Source organism: Ailuropoda melanoleuca, chromosome 5 (genome assembly GCF_002007445.2).
Source record: "Ailuropoda melanoleuca isolate Jingjing chromosome 5, ASM200744v2, whole genome shotgun sequence".
Classification (NCBI taxonomy): Eukaryota; Metazoa; Chordata; class Mammalia; order Carnivora; family Ursidae; genus Ailuropoda; species Ailuropoda melanoleuca.
The window spans coordinates 74,811,660-74,834,881 of record NC_048222.1 but is presented as its reverse complement, the minus strand read 5'-3'; the positions used below and the strand labels follow the sequence as shown (position 1 = coordinate 74,834,881).

At 48.2% G+C, this 23,222-nt stretch overlaps 1 protein-coding gene across 5 annotated transcripts in view; it reads right to left on the bottom strand.

The window, feature by feature from the left end:
• Nucleotides 1–17,173, bottom strand: part of LOXL2 (lysyl oxidase like 2) — an 87,691-nt gene extending 70,518 nt beyond the window's left edge. For 4 of the 5 annotated variants that reach the window (XM_034661260.1, XM_034661261.1, XM_034661262.1 and 1 more), the window contains exon 1: nt 2,028–2,120. In XM_034661260.1, the coding sequence (XP_034517151.1) occupies nt 2,028–2,039 (12 nt within the window). In that variant the 5' untranslated portion in view covers nt 2,040–2,120. Of the gene's footprint in view, nt 1–2,027; nt 2,121–17,014 lie in introns of those variants that run through there. The other variant, XM_034661265.1, reaches the window with a different exon arrangement.
• Nucleotides 17,174–23,222: the final 6,049 nt, after the last annotated feature.

Below are 23,222 nucleotides of genomic sequence, written 5' to 3'. Positions count from 1 at the left end.
ACATATTGTCCAATGTTAGAAGCAAGGGCAACAGGGTGTTTCCTGAGTAGGTGGAGCCTGCCCATGCCCTTCAGATCAGTGGCATAGATGCCTGCTCACCTCGGATTCAATGTGAACTCGTGAAGGTGGCAGGCAGGCGTGGGGTGATTTATGGGAGATGAAGATCCCCTGGGATCCTAACATCTCACCCCACCAGCTCATCAGTGCCGGTATCTAGACGAGAGTCACGGGCTGTAAGGTGGGATCTAGGAGAGGCGGAGTGAGGCCCAGTCCCCTCATCACAGCTCACAGCTAATTTCCTGGGAAATGTGCTGACTCACTGTATGCACTTGTTAGCCCTAAAGGATGAGCCCCTAACCACCTGCTGGACTCGACACCCTAAGGGTCTGTGAAGGTCTGAGGCAGTGAGCCACGCTGACACTCCGAAGGGAGAACAGCTGTGTCTGCAGGGTCCACATGGCAGCCCCACAGGGAGCAATGACTCCTCAAGACCCACCATCTCGAAGAAGCCAGCTCCAGCTCCTTCTGCCTTCCCGTTTCCCTCCAGCACCACCTTTAGCTGCGCTCCGGAAGCGAGAGGGGGCTGGGCATCATCTCGTGCTTTGAGCGGACCAGGTAGGCCAAGAATATTCCATTCCCTCTCTGAGGCCAGTTCCGAATAGAGGCCAGCCTCAGGAAGGAAGGCAGGACGAAAGCCCAAGGGGCAGCTCAGTAGCCTCCATCTTCCAGCAGAACATTATATTAGAAGGTGCTGAGAGGTAGATGTGCTTCGCCTTTGGGGGTCTGGTCATTTTGCTGTGCTAGATTGTGTGAGCAATTCCACGCTCGTCCCCCCACCCAGGGACATATAACATTTTCTTATTCTCTGCCTGTTTTATGTATTCATTTGCCCTCCTCCCCACCTTCTTCTACAAGTATGATCTCTGCTTTTATACAGAAACCTGGACACTGCATGGGCTGGTGTTGAAGATGGGATTGTTACAGAAAAAGCTGGATTTTTTAAAAAAAATGAATAAACCCTGTATTTATTGATCACTCATTCTGTATCAATTACTGTGTGAAAAGTGCCTTATAAGTATGGACCAGTTAATTCTCTAGACCAGAGCTTCCCAAAAGAAACAGTGCAAGCCACATATATGATTGAAATTTTTCTGGTAGCCCCATTAAAAAAGTAAAATGAAATAGGTGAAATTAATGTTAATGATATATTCTATTTAGCTCAAATATATCCCAAATATTATCATTCCAGTATGTAATCAATATAAAATTATTAATGAGATACTTCACATTCTTTTCTTGTACTAAGCCTTTGAAATCTGGTGGGTACTTTACATTCACATTCACAGTACGTCTCAATTCGGTCACGCACATTTCAGGTGCGTGGTGGCCCCACTTGGTGGTGGCCGCCATATTGGATGGCACAGCTCCAGGAAGCCCTCTGAGAGAGTATGATCAGCACCCCGACTTCCCCCAGGAAAAACCAAGGGACAGAAGGGCTACGTGATTTTCCTAAGGTCACATGGCTAAAAGGTGATCAAGGTGGGATTTGCGTCTAGGCAGACAGATACCAGAACTGATACGTTTATTCACTAATCTTCTTACCCCTGTGGCTGAGGCTGGTATACCCGGCCTTGCCCAGGGACCAGTTTGCCTGAGAAGACTGCTTTGGGTTAAAGGATTTGAGCTTCACTAAGAAATGTACGAGGCTCCAAATGATGACTAACAAAAGTAAAAGAAAGCCTGAATTTTAATTTCAGTACAACAAACAGAAGGGCACTATGTCTCTTACCTTTTCTGGTGCCTAATCTAAACAAATACGGTAAATTTTCCCTTTACCTTTCTGGTTTTTTTTAAAGATTTTATTTATTTATTTGACAGAGAAAGCGCACAAGCAGGGGGAGCGGCAGAGGGAGAAGCAGGCTTCCTGCAGAGCGGGAGCCCGACATGGGGCTCGATCCCAGGACCCGGTATCATGAGCTGAGCCAAAGGCAGACGCTTAACTGACTGAGCCACCCAGGTGCCCCTACCTTTCTGGACATTTGATGACATTTGGATTGATGGAAGACAAGTTCCTCTTCTTCACACCTGCTCTATCAGTCCTGGTCAGAAATTTTATTCTGATAAAGACATCAAAAAAAAAAAAAAAAAAAAAGGTGGAGACATCTGACCAAATGTGGTATCTGTGACCACAGCTGGGGGAGATTTTGGCAACAGGAAGGTCCATTTTCAGCATTCACCTTTGAAGACCTTCCAGGTCATCGATGGCCCAATAAGGGTCCATGCCAGTGAGGACACATTACCACCCAACATGGAAATTCCGGGAGCTTCCTCCACCCGGAAGGCCTCCTCCACAGGCCAGCTGGGTCCGCAGAACATTTCTGTAGCTTGCTCACACATCCCAAAAAGCAAGCTCAAGAAGGTTTCAGCAACCCTCTCCAAGCAAGCTGAGGAAAGTTCACGAGGGGGAAGCTCACCTTGGAGAGTGTTCATGTGACTGACGTCGAGGAACTACAGTAGCAGATGGTCTTAATTACTCACGCAGTTTCGCTCGGGAGTGGGCCATCATCAGAGGGTTCAAGGCAAGATGCCCAGGGACTGTAGTATGTGATTAACATGAATGAGAGCCAGTGTGTGCCAGAAAAAAGCTGGCTGTGGCCGTGGCTTATCAGAAACTGATAAATTATCTCTCCTAATATTTTCTCACTCGGCTCTTGGCTAAGCAGTTGAGGACATTCTTACATTCAATTCAATCCACGGGAGGATACAACTTTCACACAATGGATGCTAGTATAAGCTTGGCTAACAAGAGGCTCTATGTCCCCAGGGGGTATCTGGGAGAGATAGGAAAAGAATTCCTTCACATCACTGGGATCAAAGGTCCCAGGCATTCCTGACAAACCGGGACTCAGCTCACCTTCCTCAAGCGCCTTGAGCAACCCGGGCACGCAGGGGTCCACTCAGACAGCCTGCACGTTCTTCCCCCATGAAGAATGGGCTGCATGCATTCCCACATCTCTGCTGTCAGTACACAGCATGGAGTAATAGTTTAGAGGCAAGCAGAACAGACTTCAAATTTCATTTCCACTTCCACGATTTGTGACCTCGGGCACACTGAGATTTTCCAAGTCTCTGCATTTCAACTATAAAACGGATGCAATATGTACTTAAAAGCAAATTTTTATTTTTATTTTTTAAAGATTTTATTTCTTTATTTGAGAGAGAGTGAGAGAGAGCACACAAGCAGGGGGGAGGAGCAGAGGGAGAGGGAGAACCAGACTGAGCAGGTAGCCCGATGTAGGGCTCAATCCCAGGACCCTGGGATCATGACCTGAGCCAAAGGCAGAAACTAACAGACTGAGCCAACCCAGGTGCCCTAAAAGCAACTTTTTAAAGGGAGAACAAGAAACACACTATTTTTCAGGATTGTTATAAAAATCAAAGATCGTATTTCTTAAGTTCCTGATCCACAGTAGGTGGTCAAAAATACCAGGTAAAGTATTTGGGTTCAAACAGGTGCAAGCTGCTAGATCAGGGTCAGGCGATTTACGTGCCAACTGCAAGATGCTAAGCTGTGTATGGAAATGGCTGTATTTAATTTTGATCTTCAGATCTGGGGGAACTGGTAACTCCCAAGGATGAGCTTAGAGAGTTCCTCCTGGATCCAGCCCTTGGAAAAACTCCATTGAAAACTAGAAATATACATTTGCTCCAAAGAACATATGATATGGAAGAAAAGCTTAATTACCTAAGTCAATAGGTATCTTCACAGGTGCCGTATAAGCTAGGTAGGTGCTACCTTGTGTGAAGTTCAACGGGAAGATGGGCTCCAGGGAGCCTGCAGTCTCTGCAAGTAAGACTTTTAAGTGGAGTCTAAGTCATCAATGCTTCTTGGTCTTGCTGGGGCCGGGGACGTGGTCAGAGGGAGGGAGAGAAAGTTTCTAACCCTGGATCTTGTTCAAGTTTCTCATCTGATCATGAACAGAGCTTCGTCAATGGTCTGATAAACATCATTTTTGAGGACAGCTTTAGCTTCAAAGCATATATCACCGCAGGAACTTTCCAGTACATTCTAGAAACACCAATTTCTAGGATTCCAAGAGTGGCACTGTTCTCATAATGGATAAAGATTTGAAAATCTTTTACTTAATTTTAACCAAGCAGGGCTCCAAAAGACAAAGGAGAAAATGTAAAACTGGAAATTCCAGGGTCCTTTTCTTAAGCACTATTTCGACAGCTGAATCATTCTGCCTAGCAAAGAATATGACAGGCCTACTCCAAAGAAATCTGAGTCTCAAGAAGCCTTGGGACCACTCAAATGCTTTTCTTCCCCTAGAAGCAATCCCGTCTGAATCACTCCATCATCTACCTGAAAAGGGTATTCTGTGCTATAGAACTTGCCTGCCTAAAAATATTTTCTGAAAAGTCAAATGGCTATTGACTTCCCTGGTGCAGCCTTAAACAACATGACAAACCATGGCCTCTTACCACGGACGCCTCACTTTGTGGCACCCAGTCATGTGACCAACCGATTCCCAGTTAGTAACAAAGGCACGCACAGATGGGGGGGCACGTTGTAAATATCATTCATTATGTGTATGTAGTGCATTTAGCAGAAAGCCCTGCTCTTACACAAGCTGATCCTCTCAACGGCGCCCCCTCTGCCTGCCCACCAACAGGACTGTCTGGGGCCTCGGAGAGCAGGCCTCGCTCCAGCCTCGCTCCAGCGTCACATGCCTGGGTCTGTCGTTTCTAGGCCTTTCGTAGGTAGGGAAATGCATCATTCCTCCCAGCCCTGGCTCCACATCTTGTGCTCTGCAGCTCCTAGGAAGGGGCCTTCCTGCGCCACACGGGAAGGGAAGCGTCACGTAAGCAAGGGTACCACTCCCCAGCCAGGAGCAGTGGCCCACGACGCAAAGGGTACTTGCTTAATGTTCGCTGAACAGTGGAGCACAGAACTCAACAGAATTCTTTCACCCAGACAGAATGCTCCACTTAACATCGCCGCCAGATGTCGGCATTCAGATAGGGGGTCAAGGGGTGGGGTGGGGGCTGTCTCCTTCATCAGACCCTCACGGCTAGGGATTCCTGCTGGATCAGCAGGAGTGATGAATGGTCCTCATTCACGGCCCAGGGCGCCCCGCGGGGAGGCTATCCCAGCTGTGGTCCTGGTGCTGCTTCTGGCCCCACACGGAACACATTCCTTTGTGGAAGAAGGCTGCCTTTGGTGAATGGGGTGTGCTCGGAGAATGAGGGAAGCGGTGGGGGACGATGGGGCCCTTCTGAACCACCTCAGACAAGAATGCAGACTTTGACACCAGACTCGGCCAGGGCTGGTCCATTTGGCCCCTGGCCAAAGATTCCACCTCAGTTCCGTCTATTTCTGGCTACGGAGCAGGAATGTTCAGGGCACAGGGAAATGGTGAGAAGGGAAGCATATAAAGCTGAATTTTTTTCATCCTCCAGAAAGAGGCCTTTGTCAGGCCTAATTTGTTGTGATCAACTGGGGTTCCCCACAGTCCACCTCTGGCTCTGGGTGGAATTTCATTTTAACCAGGCTCTCTCTTGGGGAGGCTGAAGGTACAATTTCCAGCTCTTAAAAGTGTGCCTAATGGAGACTGTCGGACCGGATTAGAAATATATATATAGCGTCTGTAAGAGACGCATTTTATCTTTACAGCACAAAGCCGAGAGAGAGAGACAGCGAGCATCCGAACTCAGGGCTCCTGCTTGAAGGCAGTACTATCACAATGGCAGCGGGAACCATGTGAGGCCACGAGGCCCCCCGGGTTCAAATTAACCAATCCTAGGCCCTAAGAAAAGGGAGACCTAGTTTGACTACGGGAGAACATACAATAATTGAAAGAACAGGGCGTTGGCCTCTCGAGTGGTCTCAGATTCAGATCTGGCTTCTGCAAATAGAGAAGGGCCTTACCATCTTGATACTGGAGGTATCAAGGGCCCAGTACAGTGACCAGCTCATGGCAATGCTCGATGAGTGGTGACTATTATAATCATATAAAAATCAGCAAGAACCTGGAAAAAAATCCCAGGAGGGATGTCGCTTCACTCATCAACCACTCTTAACACACTACTTGGACACCAGGTTTTACCCATCCCCCCCTTCCCCTCACTACACACACACTGTGTCCCAGAGCTAATGATCAGTAGCCAGACTGGTCTGAGTTTCTGCACCACTTTCGAAGGGGAGGAGAACAGAAGCCAGAGCCAGAATGGTGTGCAGACTTGGTCAGCAATCCAATCACTGCAAACACGTTGTGTTTTTAGGGCAGGAAGTGTCGTTGGGGATGGAACCCACTGCATGCAAACTCCAGGAGGGTAGGTCCAGGCCCAGACAGGTAGGGAGGGGCTTGGCAGGGCTGGTAAGGGTAAGAGGAGTATACTGGGCAGGAGGTGGAGGGAGTTCTGGGCTCGAGGGAGTCTACAAACCAGTTGTTCAAGGAGATGGCCCCTCAGAAGTGGCCAAGGAAGCATCTCCTGCTTAGCATCCCTCATGCCTCAGGTAGGGCAAGTCCTAGCAGGACTCACTCTCGGCTTTGTCCCCCTTCTGTGGTCTCCACTAGCTTCCAGGCCAAGCTCTCATTCAAATGATACGACCTCGGCCAACAGCCAACTGTTCAGGCCCAAGGCCTTCAGACGAGAATAAGACCCCAGGGGCCAGCAAAGGAAGGAGCAGCCGGCACAGAGACCACAGCCCCATCTTTAGCTTGTCTGGAAATGTCTGGCTACACCGAGAAGGGGGTAGGAGGGCTGTTCTCAAGTTTGTTAAGAGCCTGTGATCTGGGATTCTGCTGTCCCTAGAAGCACTGGCTCCCCTCCAGAAGTCGAGTGAGTAACAGCAGCAGGCACCGACCGCCACATCACCAAAGCTGGCCGGGCTCAGCTGCACAATGCCAGCTGGTACTGTGTCACCGGCGATCATTCCCGGAGATAATGGCATCTACAGAGTCGTGGCATATACACACAGACCTACAAGTTCTTGCCCTTCCCGAGGCAGGCAGACTTTCTCAGCTACCTTTGGACCAGATCAGTGTCAGTGGTGTTGATCCTAAGTCTTTTCGGGACCTCCTTCTGGGAATGATTCTATTCTCACTGCATTTCCAAGCACGGCATGGCTCCCACTGGCGGTTACAGGATGCCTCCACTCTCTGTAGCATGACACGCACCCACAACCCTGAGCTCTGGCCACACTGACTGAGGGCATGTGGTTCCCAAAAGACACCTGCTTCCACACTTCCCTGCCTTTCTGCTTGCTGTTCCCTGTTCCAGGACACCACGAGCCACCTCCTGAACACCTATCACTCTTTGTTTAGGAATATACCCACATGTGTAGATAAAAAAAATCTTAAGGAACCTACTAAAAGACTATTAGAACTGGTAAGAGTTCAACAAGTGTACAGGATACAAGATCAATATACAAAAGTTACCTGTTTCTATTCACTTTCAAAGAACAATCCAAAAATGAAATTATGAACTAATTCCATTTACAATAGCACCAAAAAGAAGAAAATATTTAGAAATAAATTTAACAAAAGATATGCAAAATTTATCCTCAGAAAACTACAAAACATTGTTGAAAGAAATTAAAGACCTAAATGAGTGGAAAACCATCCCATGTTCATTAAGATGAACTTAATGTCATTAGATGAGAGTACACAGTGATGTACAGTCATCCAAATACCTACTAGTATCCCAAATGACTTTTTCATAGAAATTGAAAAGCTGATTCTAAAATTTATGTGGCATTTTAAGGGATCCAGAATAGCCGAGACAATTCTGAGAAAGGAGAACAAAGTGGAAAGTCTCACACTTCCCACTTTCAAAAGGTAATGCAATGCAACAGTTATCAAGATAGTGGGGTACTGGCATAGACCTATAGATCAGTGGAATAGAACTGAGAGTCTAGTAATAAGCTCATATATTTATGATTAACTCATTTGGACAAGGGTACCAAGACCATTCAATGGGGGGAAACAACAGTCTTTGTAAAAAAAGAACAGTGCTGGAATAACTGGATAGCCACATGTAAGAGAAAGAAGTTGAGGGGGGGCGCCTGGATGGCTCAGTCAGTTAAACGTCTGCCCTCGGCTCAGGTCATGATCCCAGGGTCCTGGGACCAAGTCTCACATCGGGCTCCCTGCTCAGTGGGGAACCTGCTTCTCCCTCTCCCTCTGCCGCTCCCCCTGCTTGCGCGCGCTCTCTCTCTGACAAATAAATAAATCAAATCTTTAAAAATAAATAAATAAATAAAATCCTTTTAAAAAGAGAGAGAGAAAGAAGTTGGACTCCTCCTCTGCACTATTTACAAAAATTAATTCAAAAGGGATCAAACCCCTACATATAAAAGTTAACTATACAACTAGTAGAAGAAAACATAGAGGTAAATCTTCATGACTTTGGGTTTGGCAATGATTTCTTAACTACGACACCAAAAGCATAAGCAACAAATTAAAAATGTATATATTGTACTTCATCAAAATTTAAAACTGCTCTGCATCAAAAGGCACTATTAAGATGTTCATGAACCAGGACAGCAGTAGGAAGGGTAGAAAAAGGCATATTGATCAAGTGTTTGTTGTACTGTTTGCGCGTCTGTCTCCCTTTAAGACTGTGAGCCCCCTAGAGGGCACATCATCTCTGTTATCTCCTGGGTCCTTATAGAATAAATGCTAAGTAAATGTGTTGTGAACTGAGAAACAAAGAGACACTATCAAGAATGTGAAAAGACAATGCATAGAATGGGAGAAAATATTTGTAAATCATACATCTGAAAGGGCTCTAGTATCCGGAACATATAAAAACTCCTGCAATTCAATAAGAATAAGATAAGCAGCCAAATTTAAAAATGGGCACAGGGCTTGAACTGACATTTCTCCAAAGAAGATATGCACATGCTCACTGATGCCTGAAAAGGTGTTCAACGTCATTAGTCACCAGGGAAAACACAAATCAAACCTCTAATGAAATACCACTTCACACACACTAGGATGTCTAGGATTTTTTTTAAGCGGGGAAAAAGTAGGTGTTGGTGAAGATGTGGAGAAGTTGGAAACTCCATACGTTGACGGTGGAAAGGTAAAATGGTGCAGCCCTTGTGGAAAACAGTTTGGCAATTCCTTAAAAGATCAACATAGAAATGCCCATGACACAGAAATTCCACTCCTATTTATATAGCCAAGAGAACTGAAAACAGATGTTCAAACAAAAACTTGTACACTAATGTGCACAGCAGCACTATCCGTAATAGCCAAAAGGTGGAAACCACCCAAACGTCCATCAACAGTGACGAGATAAACAAAATGGGGTCTATCCATACAATGGTCTATTATTTAGCCGTAAAAAGGTATGACGTATGCATACTTGTCACAACATAAATAAGGCTCGAAAACATTACGTGAAGTAAAAGAAACCATATATGTGATTCCATTTATATGAAATATCCAGAATGGGCACATACAGGCAGAAAGCAGACTAGCAGGAGTAGAGGGGGGAGTGGGGAAGGGGGTGGGAGGAGAAGCGGGTGACAGGTAAAGGGCACGGGGACCCCTTTCTGGCAGTGAGATGCTCTAAAATTGACCGTGGTGATGGGTGCACACATCTGTGAATACACTAACATCCACTGACTTGAACACTTTAAATGGGTGAAGTGTATGATATGTGAATTACACCTCAATTATGCTGTTTAAAAAATCGCCTTAAATGACACCTCCTGTTAGTGGTATATGTTTATGAAGCATCTGCCACACGACAAGCGCTGTTGGGTGCTAGGAATTCAAAGATGTATCTGACGTGGGTTCTGCCCTCACGGAGTTCACACACTACGTAGAGAAGCAATAATAGTGCAGAAATAGGTACAGAAATGGAACAGGGAGGCGGCGATCACGCCTGGGGAAGAGGAACAGGGAAAGCTTCAGACAGCTGACACTGAGCAGGTTTTGGAGGAAAGTTCGAGTTTGACACGACTGGGGGCGGGGCGGGGGGAAGATCATTCCAGGCAGCAGGCAGGGCAGGTCTGCAATAACACAGGGTATTTTGAGGAGCCGTGTGTGGGTCCAATGGCCAGATGAAGAGCAGAAGTGTTGGGTGTGGTTGAGAAGTGGGAGAGGTGAGGGAGGAGAAGCCGCAGAGGGCCAGCCGAGTCGGAACTTGAACGTCATGCTAGGAAATGCCGACTTTTCCTTTTGGGGATAAGGAACCGATGAACGGTAAGAGGAAGGAGGGTGACGGGGGCAGATTCGTGACCTAGAGCGGGAGTCGGCAAACTACAGCCCACGGGCCAAATCTATAAATACAGGTTTTGGAAATGAAATGTTATTGGAACACAGCCATAATGATTTACTTGTTATCTGTGGCTGCTTTCCCACTAAAATAGCAGAGTTGACCAACAGCAACAGCGCAGATGGACTGTAAAGTCTGAAATATTTGCTATCCATCCCTAGAGAAAGCATTTACCACCCCCAGCTCTAGAAAGGTCACTGGGGCCATTGCATAAAAGATGGTTTCACATGGGTTAAGACCAAGGGAAAGGAGGCCAGTGAGGAGACCAGCAACTCTCCTGACGCTGGGTAATGTTATGATGGTGTAACAGACGATGTGGGGGGGGGGTTGGAGGGGGATGGGCAGGGCTTTGCAGGGAAGGAAAAATACCTGGAGATTATCAATTCGAGTAAATCAAGACCGCCTGATTTTCTGAAAAGGATTAGAGACCAATGTGTAAATTTTAGAGGTTTTTTTTCCTTCAGCATTAAAATGGTCTCTAAACATCACTTTTGGCAGAATGCTCTCAAACATCTGAATTCAAGGCAGCTTAAAAGCATTTTATTTAATTTTTTTAAGTAATCTCTACACCCAACGTGGGGCTCAAACTCATGACCCCACTATGAAGAGTCGATGCTCTATGAACTGAGCCAGCCAGGTACCCCCAGCTTTAAAGTACTTTAAAACTTACTCTTACCCTTTGGTTACAGGCATCTAGAGCAATTCTAACCAATGGTCTTCCTCTTCTCACGTGTTGCAACAAGCCCAAACTCCACAAATTCTTTGGCTGTGCTCTAAGGCTGCTGTTGGCACTAGGTGGGCACCAAGGGGTTGGCTGCCACGCAACAGAATACTATTCTTGACCGACGATTTCATTTTAAATACACATGTCAAATATCATGCCTTATTCATCTTGGTGTCTCCTACGGTGACTGGCAGAGTGTCTAGTACATAGAAGGCCACTAATAAATCATTTTAGTTAAGAAGAGAGAGAGGACCAGGTCAGGAGGGAAGGAGGAAGGAAGGAAAGGAAGAAAGGAAGACTGGTCTTGGCCACACGATTTTCCCTCGAGGCTTAAAACTAATGCTCCGGCAGTAGCCGATGAAACCACAGTTCTCCAGGTGGGTGTGAGCCCCCTTCTTCCAGGGGGAGCCTGGAGGACGGTCCTTGGTGGTCATGTGTTAATACAGCTGCAGCTGCAAACCCACACGTGCGGCACTATCTTCCCCCAAGGAAAAAGTTGCTTAAATCTCACAACTCATCTCGGGGCCTTCCACATTATAAACTGTGTTTTTCAAACATCTCTTCCAAACTGCCTCATGGTAGAGCAAATGAGCTTCCAATTCCCAGCCCCTGAGGTGCAGCTGAAGGAGCCACATGCAAGCAAGGCACGCTGCTGACATCTCCTGCCTCCCCGAAGAACAGTGAGCTCTGGGTAACCACCTAGTCTGGACGTAGGCGGTAGTGACGAGGGCATGTTCATTTTGTAAAACTTCATCCAGAACAGCTATACGAACACCCATGATCACGGCTGCATTATTCCCACTAGCTGAGAGGCGGAAACAACTCGAGTGTCCACCGATGGATGAATGGAGAAATAAAAAGTGGTCTAGCCATACAACGCAATATTATTCCCTTAAGAGGGAAGGAAGTTCTGACACATGCTACAACATGGACGAATCTTGGGGACACATATGTCAAGTGAAATAAGCCAGTCACCAAAAGACAAAGTACCTATGATTCCACTTATACGCGTACCTGGAGTTGTCAAACTTAGAAAGACAGAAAGTAGAATGATGGTTTTCAGGGGCTGGGAGGTGGGGGAATAGGGAGTTAGTGCTTAATAGGGACAGTTTCAGTTTGGGAAGATGGAAAAGTTGAATGTACTTCATGCCACTGAACTGTACACTTAAAAATGGATAAAATGGTTAGTTTTAAGTTATGTCTATTTCAGCACAATAAAAACAAAACCAAAAGTTTACACACGTGTATGCTTAGGGTCAGGGCCCTTTTACTGATATATGCTCTTCTCGGGGAGGGGGAGCAGTTGACTTTAAAAATGTACTCAATTTTATACTTGTATTTGAGTTAGATATTTAGGAAAAGATGTTACTAGATCTTTGGGTCATGCGGGGACTCTGGAAAGCTATTTATCCCACTACTGCAGTGGTGCCCAGGACAAGGCTGGGGCGGGGCGGGGGGGTGGAGTTCATGGATCCAAGTTCAAGGACAGTGTAAAGAAACTGAGCAAAGTAAGGTGTTCAAAAGTCATCGACGTTAAGTTCTGTTCTCATCAATCGTGTGCTCTGTAGGCAAGCAGCGTTATCTTCCCATAAGCTACTTTAAGCATTGTGCTTGGGACACATCAGGGTGGACATATGGTAGTTTGCACAAAACCTCCACGGGGCCAGCTCCGTCTGCTTGTGTAACAGAGAGTCTGACAATGAAAAAACTAAAAAAAAAAGGTGTCATCATTCACCCATGATATTACAACACAAAGTTAAAGATACTCCAAACAAAGGGATCAAAAGCCTTGGGCAAGAAGAAATTAACTGCGACCCTAATTACATCCTCATTCTCTGCTGAGTTCGTTCTCACTCTACACACATCCTTGCCACACGAACCTTGCCTGGGTATGCTGTTTTTGCCAAGAGAAGTGCAACAGATTTCTTTGAACTTGAGACAGAAATCTTATCTAAACTGTCACCCTCATGCTTTATCCCCCTCGAAAGGACGGTCCTGGTGCCTGAAGGCTTCTCAGACACCGGTGGCGAGGGGAAGACCCCCCAGCACACCTGGCCAGCTTGTGTTCCCTGCCAAGCACGCGCCACGACTGACAGCGGGAGCGCCACGACTGACAGCGGTAGCACCGCTGGAATCACTGACATAAGAAGGTCTGAAGACCCACGTCTCACACCTGGACGTGGCTGCACAGCAGCTAACCAGCGCATCGCTGCAGACGCTTGTCTGTGCAATCTGCTTGGCCCGTCCCTCTCTGGCCCACGGTCACTAGGCTCCCGCTGGTTCTGTGGGCCTGGAGCAGCGCCGGCTGCGGCCACTTCTGAGGCCTCAAGGCCCAGCCAGGGTCCGCAGGGTAGGTGGGTCTGTGTGTCACGGCCATGCAGACTGCCCACGAAGACCCTTCCCCGGAAGAGAAGGAACAGCTAGTCATCACAAGCTGTTCCGAATCCAGGCAGCCCTGGGAGTGGGGAACTAACCTCTTACTGTTCCCGAAGCTGTAAAAGGAAGGAAGCCACTTGCCACCACTGACATGGAATTACCGAGAAGCTGTTCCCCCACAGAGCACGCCTATCAGCTATGGGGGAAGAGGACTGATGGCTGCCAGAAGACAGTGTGATTCCAGGTTAACGCTGTGCCCCGACGAGTCCCTACAGTTGAATAATGGGATTGAAGCAGCCAATTTCTCTGTCCCTGAATGGCTGTTTTATGGAAGATCTGTTCATTCACTGTCTATTTCGGGGCGATGAACATACGAACAGAAAACCTAGGAGTGAAGAAATAAGAGATTCCATTTTCCCACACAGTCAGCCAAGGAAGGAGAATTCCAACTCATGAGTCTTACTAATAAGATGTAAAAATGATGTATCACCCCACTACAAAGCAAATAAACACAAGCAACGAAAAGGCTAAAAGTACAAAATTCTGGTGTTCTGTATCCTCATCGGACAGCGGCAGAATAAACAAAGTTGTCTGTGAATGAAGGACCTCAGAGGGAAGCCTCTTCTGTCACTGGATTTAGGAATCTTCGAGCAAAGATGCCAGCTGCCAGAATACTGAGGCGATGCCCCAGGAGGGGCGACTGTTCTCAGGAAGTGTTTTTTCTGGCTTGGTCTTGTCCAGGAATTTCAGCTACAGTCCTTTCAGTCATCCCACTCCCAGACCCAGGAGCCCAAGAATGGAGGGAAATGCTGCTTCCTAGTTCAGAGAGGGCCACCCCGAGTCCTCAAGTGGGACTCTGCTTTCTTACAATTTCATAATAAGCTGGGAAATAAACCCAGGCTTCCTGACTTTGCAGCTGATTTACCTCAAGAGCCAAATGGCCAATTACTAAATATTTACACAGGGATTTCTGATACAGGTGTATAGGAAGTGATAAGCTCAGGAGGAAGCCAGAGCCAAGATGAACGTTTTACAGAATAGCTAATAGTCCATGAGCAGCACTGAGAAGCAGAACCAATGTGGCCCAGGAAGGAGGAGGCTGGGTCTGGTCCAGGCTCCACCAATCACCGGCTGTGCCATCTGGACAGCTTATCTCTTTGCCAGTTTACTCAGCCAAAAAATGAATTCCGGACCCATCTTACTCTTTAGTGGGACATCATAATAACCAAATGACACAGTGGCTAGAAACATAGTTTGAAATGAATAACATATGACATGAACATAGGTTATAAAAACCAACAGAACTCAGATCAACTTTACAAAGGCATGTTGGAGAAAACTGGGAAATTTTTGCATATGGGTTGGGTATTAGATGACAGTAAAGAATCATTGTTAATTTTCTTAGGTGTAATTATGGCATCATGGTTATTCGACATTTTTCAAAATCACACTGAAATACATACAGATGGAATGATTATCAAATCTGAAATCTGGCATTTGCTTTAAAATACTTCAATGAGAAAAGAAAGAGCAAAGGGATAGTTAGAAGCAAGTGTGGCAAAATATTGATAACTTGAAGCTGGGTGGGAAGATATGGGGGTCTTCTCTCTACTTCTCTGCATATTTGAAATTTCTCAGAATATAAAATAATTTTTAAATACACACTGCAGAACCTGGGGGAACAGCACAAAGCTTCACCAATGGTCATCCCCAGAGCACAGAAAATCTGTTTCCCTCACCAGAAAGACCCTTCCACACTGGTCATCCAGAGGTCAGAGAAGAAGGACAGGGCAAAAGGCCAGGGGAAGCCAGGCCAGGAACCCAGCTGGACAGGAGACAGACGGAAGCCTCTTTGCAGAATTTTCGTGCCTGCATGCATCAAAATGTCAGCCAACCTCCAAAGTCAAATGCATACTTTGTCTTCAGACCTAAGTTTCATATTCACTTTAGACCAAGTCACTTTTTAACACAAAGTTACAGGGATCCAAACATTCATGCATACACACACCACTGAGACTGGATCTTCTTGGGCCCAAAAACCCCTGGGGCCCATGGGGGCATGCACTTTTACATGGGTTTGATGGTCCTTCCCAGGACGGATACTAGGGACCAGGAAGGAGAACAGGACAAAAAGGGAGAGGGAGATGAATGATTTAGCTGAGGCAGGGTCCAGTGAGTCAGTCATTCATCTGGGCACTGACCAGGGAAATGAGCACTTTGACTTCCTCTTAAGCCCCATTCCCGACCATTTTAAGTACAGAGTACACCTCATAAATAACTAAATAATTCCAGCAAGGGTGACGAATAGGTTTTGGGGGTTCTCGGACCAACAGGCTCGCGGTGGCATAAGGAAGAAGCTGGAGTATGGGAAGGGGGTTCGAGGCCCCATACCGACCAGCTCCGGGGTCTTGAGATCCAGCGCTTTTCCTCCTCTTCAAAAAGAAACGGACTGATTTTAAGAACTTCGCAGACTAAAGACTTTAGGGGGCGAAATTAACTTGGGGCATGTTTCTGACTTTCATGCACATCGTTCTCCTCGCCTGGACCTGAGGTTTCCAAACATATTGAGTGGTTCAGTGCCCCCCACCCCGCCTAGTTCCGCCGCGTCCCCTTACCCCACCCGGGCTGTTTTTTGGTGGTCTTCGCTTGTTTCTTCCAATCATTTCTATTCCGGCGCTGATTTATGGCGATACCTCCAGCAGGCTGCTACATTAGAAGGCTCCCCAATTTGGGGTTGGGGGAGGGTGTGCAAAGCGCAGTAGCCAAAGCGCCTGCGTAAAAACTGCAGGCACTGAGGACCGCCGAAGTATCCGTGCTAGACTAAGATCTGGTCTACCCCCGGGGCAATCCTGCAGGCACGATTCGCCGGGTAGCTTGTGCTAGTTCTTTCCTACTCCAGGGCCTCTCTGTGATAACCGCGGGAGAGGTTCCCTGGTCCCCGGACGAGCCAGGGCGACGTGGGAGGGAATACCTCGCGTGCGGATCGCGCCTGTCCTCGCACAGGACTCAGGACGCTCGGGCGCTCAGCCGACCTTTCCAGCAGGCTGGGGGAAAGCCCAGTTCCGAGGCAATGGCCACCAGAGCACACAGGCGCAGCCCCGATAGCCCCCACCCACTCTGCCGCAGCCCCGTGCGCTCCGTATCCCCAAAGCCGCAGTACCGGGGACACGCCAGGCCGACCCCCGCTCCCCGCACGCGCTCCACCTCCTCAAAAGCTATAACTCCGAGTGTCCCTGGCCCCACGCCTCACCCTCCTAGGCAGCTAGAGCGCAAGAGCCTCGACAAGCTCCGTCCTGCCTGGTCGCGGGCGCCCCCCGCAAGCAAGGAACCGAGCGCCCTGCTCTCCGGGGCGCGCCGGCTGCATCGCCTCGTCCGGCTCGGTAGAGGTGGGGCTGGGCGGGTCAGCCCGAGTAGGAAAGTGCACCCCGTTAGCCTGCGGGTCCGAGCATCTCTCCGAGCAAGTAGCCTTGGCTCGGAGTGCCCGCCGCGCAGGTCCCGGGAACCCCGAGCGCGGCCGAGAGGCAGCTCCGCAGGGAGTGGAGCCTGGAGACCCCGCCGGGACGCTCCCGCTTCCCTGCCTACCGCGGTGGGGACGGGAGGGGCAGGGAGCGCTCTTACTTGGCAGCAGGGGCCGGCACTTTCCACGGTGGCCCCTCTCCGCGCCCGTCGCCGCTGACCTCCTTTCCCGAGCAGAGGGGGCGAGCCGACTTCTCAGGCCGCTGGAGAAAGCGGGCTCCAAGTTGCGGACGCCGCGGGCTGGAGTCGCTCCTTCACGCTTTTCCCGGTACTTTTAACGTGAGTCGGAAGGCAAACCCCTCCCCGGACCCACCCCCTTCCCGGGAGGCGGCCACCGCGGCAGGCCCGGCCTCCAGACCCTTTTGTTGTAATTCGAGAGCGGCCCTCCCCCCGGGCCGGAGCGGGCGGTGCGGGGAAGGCTGCGCGCCAGAGGGGCAGCCCTTCCCAGGCTTCTCTCGCCCAGCTTTCCCGAGCCCGAGAAGCTAGGCAGGGGGCCTTTCCTCTGGGAGATTCCTCTACCCACCCCCACCCTCAGTAGCTCCCGAAATTTAACTCTTCGATGCCCTTATCCACCAGCATTAGGGTCCGCGCACGACCCATCTTGGTATCCAGAGAACACAATGCTGCCTGGCGCATAATAGACGCTCAGTAAAAACTGATCAATGAAGGAGTTCAGAAACTTGTTTCTCCTCTATAAGAAAAGCCGATTCTGAACGTGAAAACAAACAGCCCCCTTTCTTCCAGCAAGTCCTATCTATGGCCTTTGACAAGCCTCCCTCTCTGAGGATTGGTTTTCTCCTTTGTAATTAAAGGCTTTGGATTCAGTGACCTCTAAGGTCCTTCCCTGCATGGCAGGGCCGGGATTAACAAGCCCTGCGCGCAGGGAAGCGAACAGGACAGGGCTAAGGGGCGCATATTGTGCAGAGGGACATTCCATTACTGGCTCTGAGGCTCACACTGGGGGCAAAGTGAAGAGCACCTTACAAGTTGGGGGAGCCCTCTGTGCAGATTGCCAGGGCTTCTGAAGCAAGAGCAGGGCTGGGCCAGGCAGGAGGCAGACAGTTGTGGGCCTCTGTGCAGGCAGAGCCCAGAGGGGACTGTCAACGGACTTCTGGCACACTAAAGGTGGCGATCCCCCTCCAGCTCTTTTCCCTGTCCTCTTCTCCCACCCACTCCCTCCCTAGCAAGCCCAGGGCATCAGCAGTGACAGGTGGTGACTCCCAAACTCGCCTTCAGCTCAGACCCCTCTCTTCACTGTGGATTTGCAAATCCACTGGCCTCAGGGACATGTTCCCTTGGCCTTCTGAACATTTCCCATGGCCAACGCTAACTTAGCATGCTACCCCACACCTGATCCCTAACTCACAGCCCACCCCAACCCCTGTGAGCTCTGTTAGGCAGAAAAGGGGGCTCCTCAGACCCCTCCTCTTTACCCTCCCCCTGAATCAATCCTCTGGTCTGGTAGACAGTGGAGCGAGGGGGCAGGAGGAGATGGGTGTGGTTATCAAAGGGCAGCAGGAGTCCCTGTGGTGCTGGAATTTCCAGTATCTTGACTGCAGTGGTGGATACATGAACCAACACAGGGGATAAAATTGCATAGGACTTAAAATAATAAAAAGAATTTTAAAAACTGGGGAAAATGTATATTCAAGTCGTTTGCCTGCTTTTGTTAGGTTGTTTATTTTCTTATTATTGAGGTATAAATATTCTCTGTGTATTCAAGATATGAACCCTTTATAAAATACATGTTTACAAAATAAAAAAATTGCATAGAACTTAATAAGAGCTTAGTAAACATGTACAAGCAAAACTGGGAGAATCTGAATAAAATTAGTGGATTGTATCAATATCAATATCCTGGTTGTGATGTTGCCCTATGGTTTTGCAAAATGTCACTGTCGGGGGAAACTGGGCAAAGTGTACCAGGCATCTCTTTGTATTATTTCTTACAGCTGCACGTGAATCTACAAGTATCTCAGTAAAATTTTTAATGACAAAACAAACAAACAACCCACCCACAGGAGCTCCAGGGCCCTCAGGATGCAGTCTGATCACCTTCACAGCTGTCAGGGGCCCCCAGAGGCATTTCCAGCCTGCCATCTCTCAGCCACATTCTTTCTTCTCCCCCACGGGCCCTACTTGCTGTTCACCATGCCTGCTGTTTCACACCCCAGGACCTTTGCACGTGCCATTCCTGTGCCTTGTTTGCCCGGTAATGCCTAATTCTTTGAGATCTCATTCAGTTGGCATAGTCGACTCTCTACACAGTGCGTGCACATAGCAGGTGCTCAAAATAACGCCAGTGAAATGAGGTTCTCTCCTCTCCCCTCACCTTTTTCTCTGATCCCTCCACTTCTGGTCCTACCCTTCATGCTAAAGCATTAACGCATATAGCATAAAATGAAAGGAAACTAACTTTGTAAACAATGTGTTGTCTGCTTGTGAAAAAAGGCAAACTCCTTGTGGAGCATTTAGAAAATATGAAAAAGTATAATAAAGAAAGTTGTCACCCTCATGTCCTATCACCCACAGATAAACACCTAACATTGGGCAGTATTTCCTTCAGGTTTTTTTAAGAATCACAGGTAGATAGAGTTTTTGTACCCAGCATTTTTTTTTTTTTTGCTCTATTGTTTTTTGTGCATTTTTTCCATGTAGACCCCACCAGTGTCTAAAACTTCCGTGTCTGGTGGCATCATTTCTCTATTGTTAGACATCAAGTTATTTACAACTTTTTACTAGTTTAAATTAGACCATGACAGTTATCCTTGGGAAAGGAATATTTATTGAGCAGCTACTATGTGGTTCCTGCGAATTGTTACAGTTGAGAAAGCAGAGTCTCAGAGAGGCTGTGTAATTTCCCCAGACTCACGGAACCGATAAGTGGTCAAGCTGTGATCATTAAAGTGTACTTAACCTCTCCTACAAGTACTCAGCGGCCTCACACCTGAGGCCTCTACAAGTCCACCTGTGCCTCGCCATGCCCCCACCCCCAAGAGAAAATGAGTACTTGAAGCTTGCACAGAGTAGTTCATGGATACACTTTCAGGAACTGAACCGAAGACCTGGGAGGCCAGGAAGGCAGCAGACCTCTGTTCTGGATGAAACAGAACGCTTTATGTCCATAGGTCATCCATACAGTCCCGTGTGAACCCCCGCCCCCCATCTCCCAGGCAGAGGCAGAGCCACGCAATGGATTGAGAGCCTGTGTCCACAGTTAGAATACCTGGGTTCACATCCTGACTCCACCACTTCCTGCCTGAACAGTGACTGTCTTTGCCTGGCTCGCCTCACCTGTAAGAAGCATCTCATTCAAAACACTTCTAGAGGAGTGAGAGGGGCCGGATGCCCGGGGGCCGGAGAAGAGTCCCTGCACGTGGGATTGCGCTTAAGTTGCTGTTTGGCATCTGCTCCTGCAGGGCTGCGTGGCTGCAGGGCTGAAGGGACGAGGGCATGGCGCTGCTGTGGACTCTGTGGGAGCAGGAGCTGCAGACCCCCAGCAGCCAGTGGGAAGGAAGACGGCACCGGCCTGCCACCTGCAGGGGCCATGGGGATTGCGTCCCCGGGACACACTCCCGTGATGTGATGGCTGAGTCCAAGGGTATGTATGGGCTGTTCTCTCTCTTTTCTCTTGGCTCTTGAGTTCAGTGGCCAAATCACCTTCCTAAGTCTGGGTATGTCTCAGGAAGGGCAACCGGGGTCTCAGTGGAGGCCCAGCTAACATCCTCCCCAATTTTTGCTCTGAGGGTGCTGACACACCCTGACAAGACACAAACTGACAAATAGGAACAATGAAATGGGGGAGAAGCCCGGTGGCAAGTACTATGGAGAAAACCAAAGTGGAGCCAGGACAGAAGTGAAGACAGAAGGAAGCACGGGGTGCTATTTCATCCAGCTGGCCCACAAAGACCCTGGCTGACGAGGTGGCAGTTTGGGGTGGAAAGTCTTGCCTTCCTGCAGGCTTCACAGCACTCACCTCACAGCACTCTGACCTATGTGTCACTTTCTGCTTGACTTATACATGATTATGTATTCGATTTCTCTCCCTTATAGGACGATCACAAGCTCCCGTGGGCAGAGTGGCCTTGGCCTCTGTGGCCACCTGGGGAGCCAGCAGCGCACCCTGCCCATATCACCAGCATCCCTGTTTGTTGAAGTGAATCAGATTGAACTGTAGCATTTGAAAGCCTACATGATTAAGAAATCATTGTGGTCAGCATTATGAATGATTACGCACAGTAAGAAGAATGAAAAAGCTAGTAGTTTAAAAATATACAATCAAAGAAGAGGCTCCGGCTCGCTTACTTGTTAAGTTAAAAGGGGAACCTAGCAACCAAACAAACATTGGTTCCTTTGGGAAAGTGATTTGGAAATGCCCCGTCACAGCCAGGATAATGGTCTGGTCTGGTACTCGCGGAGGGGATTGCAGTTAAAGCAGTCACGTTGGTCAAGTATTTCATATATCCCAGTGTCCTATGTTGGCCAGATATCAGACGCTACTGGCCGGCTTTCTCAGATTCCGGAATCTATAGCGTTATCTCTTTTAACCGGTGCGGATGGTTTGTAGGAAGAGCTTGGGGAAAATGCTCGCTTCCTCCTGGCCGGCAGCGCCCCCTAGTGTCCATGTCTCATATGGCGCTGCGCGCTTGCACTCTTCAGGCCAAGTTCAAACTAAGAGGATTTGGAGAAGTCCTAATGCCTCTCTCCTTTACAGTCTCCTTTACAGTCCTAATGCCTCTCTCCGAAACCCGCAGAGCCCTTGCCCGGATCGCAGTGCGTGGGCCGGTTAGCAGCAGCGCCGCCAGCAGATCCAGATCGAGGCCTCTAACCCCGAGAACCACAAATCTGCTCAGAAAGCACAATGGTAAACTGCACGTGTGTGTAGGTCAAGGGCGCTTAGGCTGCCTCCGCCTTTTCTCCAGAGAGCACGGGTTTTTATATCGTAAAAGTTTAAGCTTTTTTCTAGGATGTGTGATCATTCTTCCTCACACACCTGGGACAAAGCTTCCTCCATCTCTCTCCTTTTCCTTTTCTTTATTATTAATTATTATAACAACATGTTTGAAGGTGCAAACCAATTTATTCGGGTCCCCAAAGCTTTTCAAAGCCTTCTCCAATGAAGAAAGCAGAGCAAGGCAACCCTTTATGTTCTTCAAAGAAGAAAAATATGTCTAGAAAAGGGAAAATCCATTTTCCACGACTACTCTGCCATTTCTGTCCAGAACTTGAGCAGGCAGCTCCTTGGCTCCTTGGATAACGTCTGGTGCTTGCAAGCCATTTGGGGTCCTGTTCAGCCTGATGTTGCCCAGTGCCTCCCCTGCCTAGCAGACTGACCAGGGTCAGTATAGTTTAAGGAGTCTACATAAAAGCACGCATTCTACTTCTGGGGGTTGCTGTGTCTGAAATCCTGTCATTAGAAATTAGTCTCGTATGAATAAAGCACTGGTACACACAACAGCATGGTTGGGTCTCAAAAATATCATGCTGAGCGCCCCCTCCCTAAACAAGCCAGTAAGAAACCAGGGGATCCCAGTCATAGGAAACTCTGGAAAAGTCGACACTAACCTCCCGTGACAGAAAGCAGATCAGTGGTGGACTGAGGCATGGAGGTGGAGGTTTGCCTGAGAATAAGCAGGAGAGAACAAAGTTTTTGGGGTGATGGAAATGATCTACTTCGTAATTGTGATGGTATTTACATTGGTATATGCCTTCTTCCAAAATTCATGAAACTGAACACTTAAAATGGACGAATTTTATTTTACAGAAATTATTCCAGAATAAGTGTTGTTTAAAACGTAGTCCTCTCTTCTGGAGCTCCTCCCCATTCTGATATCCTCTTTTAAAATGCAAGTAGTTTGGAGAAGGGCCACACAGGGTGACATGTGGGTAGGAACACAGCAGCTGGAGCCTGTCTGTGTGGGTGTGAATCCTAACTCCACTGCTTACGAGTTGCGTGAACTGAGCACGTCATTTAACCTCTCTGGGCCTCGGTCTCTTCTCTCGTCCAATGCCTCTGCATTTTACTGCCCAGAATCCTTGTAAGGCTGAAATGAGTTCATAAATGTGAGATGCCTGCAGTAAAGTGCCTGGCGCATGGGCACCACCAGCTAGTTTTAAACCAAACTACACGGAAGTCTCTTCTTTTTTTTTGTTACTATATTTTTTAGACTAGTGTTAGGTCTACAAAAAAATCGAGCAGCCAATACAGAGAGCTCCCACATGTCCAACCTTCACACAGTGAATTTCCCCTCTTACTAACATCTTGCATTAGGGTGGTACATTTGTTACAATTGATGAACCGTATTGACAC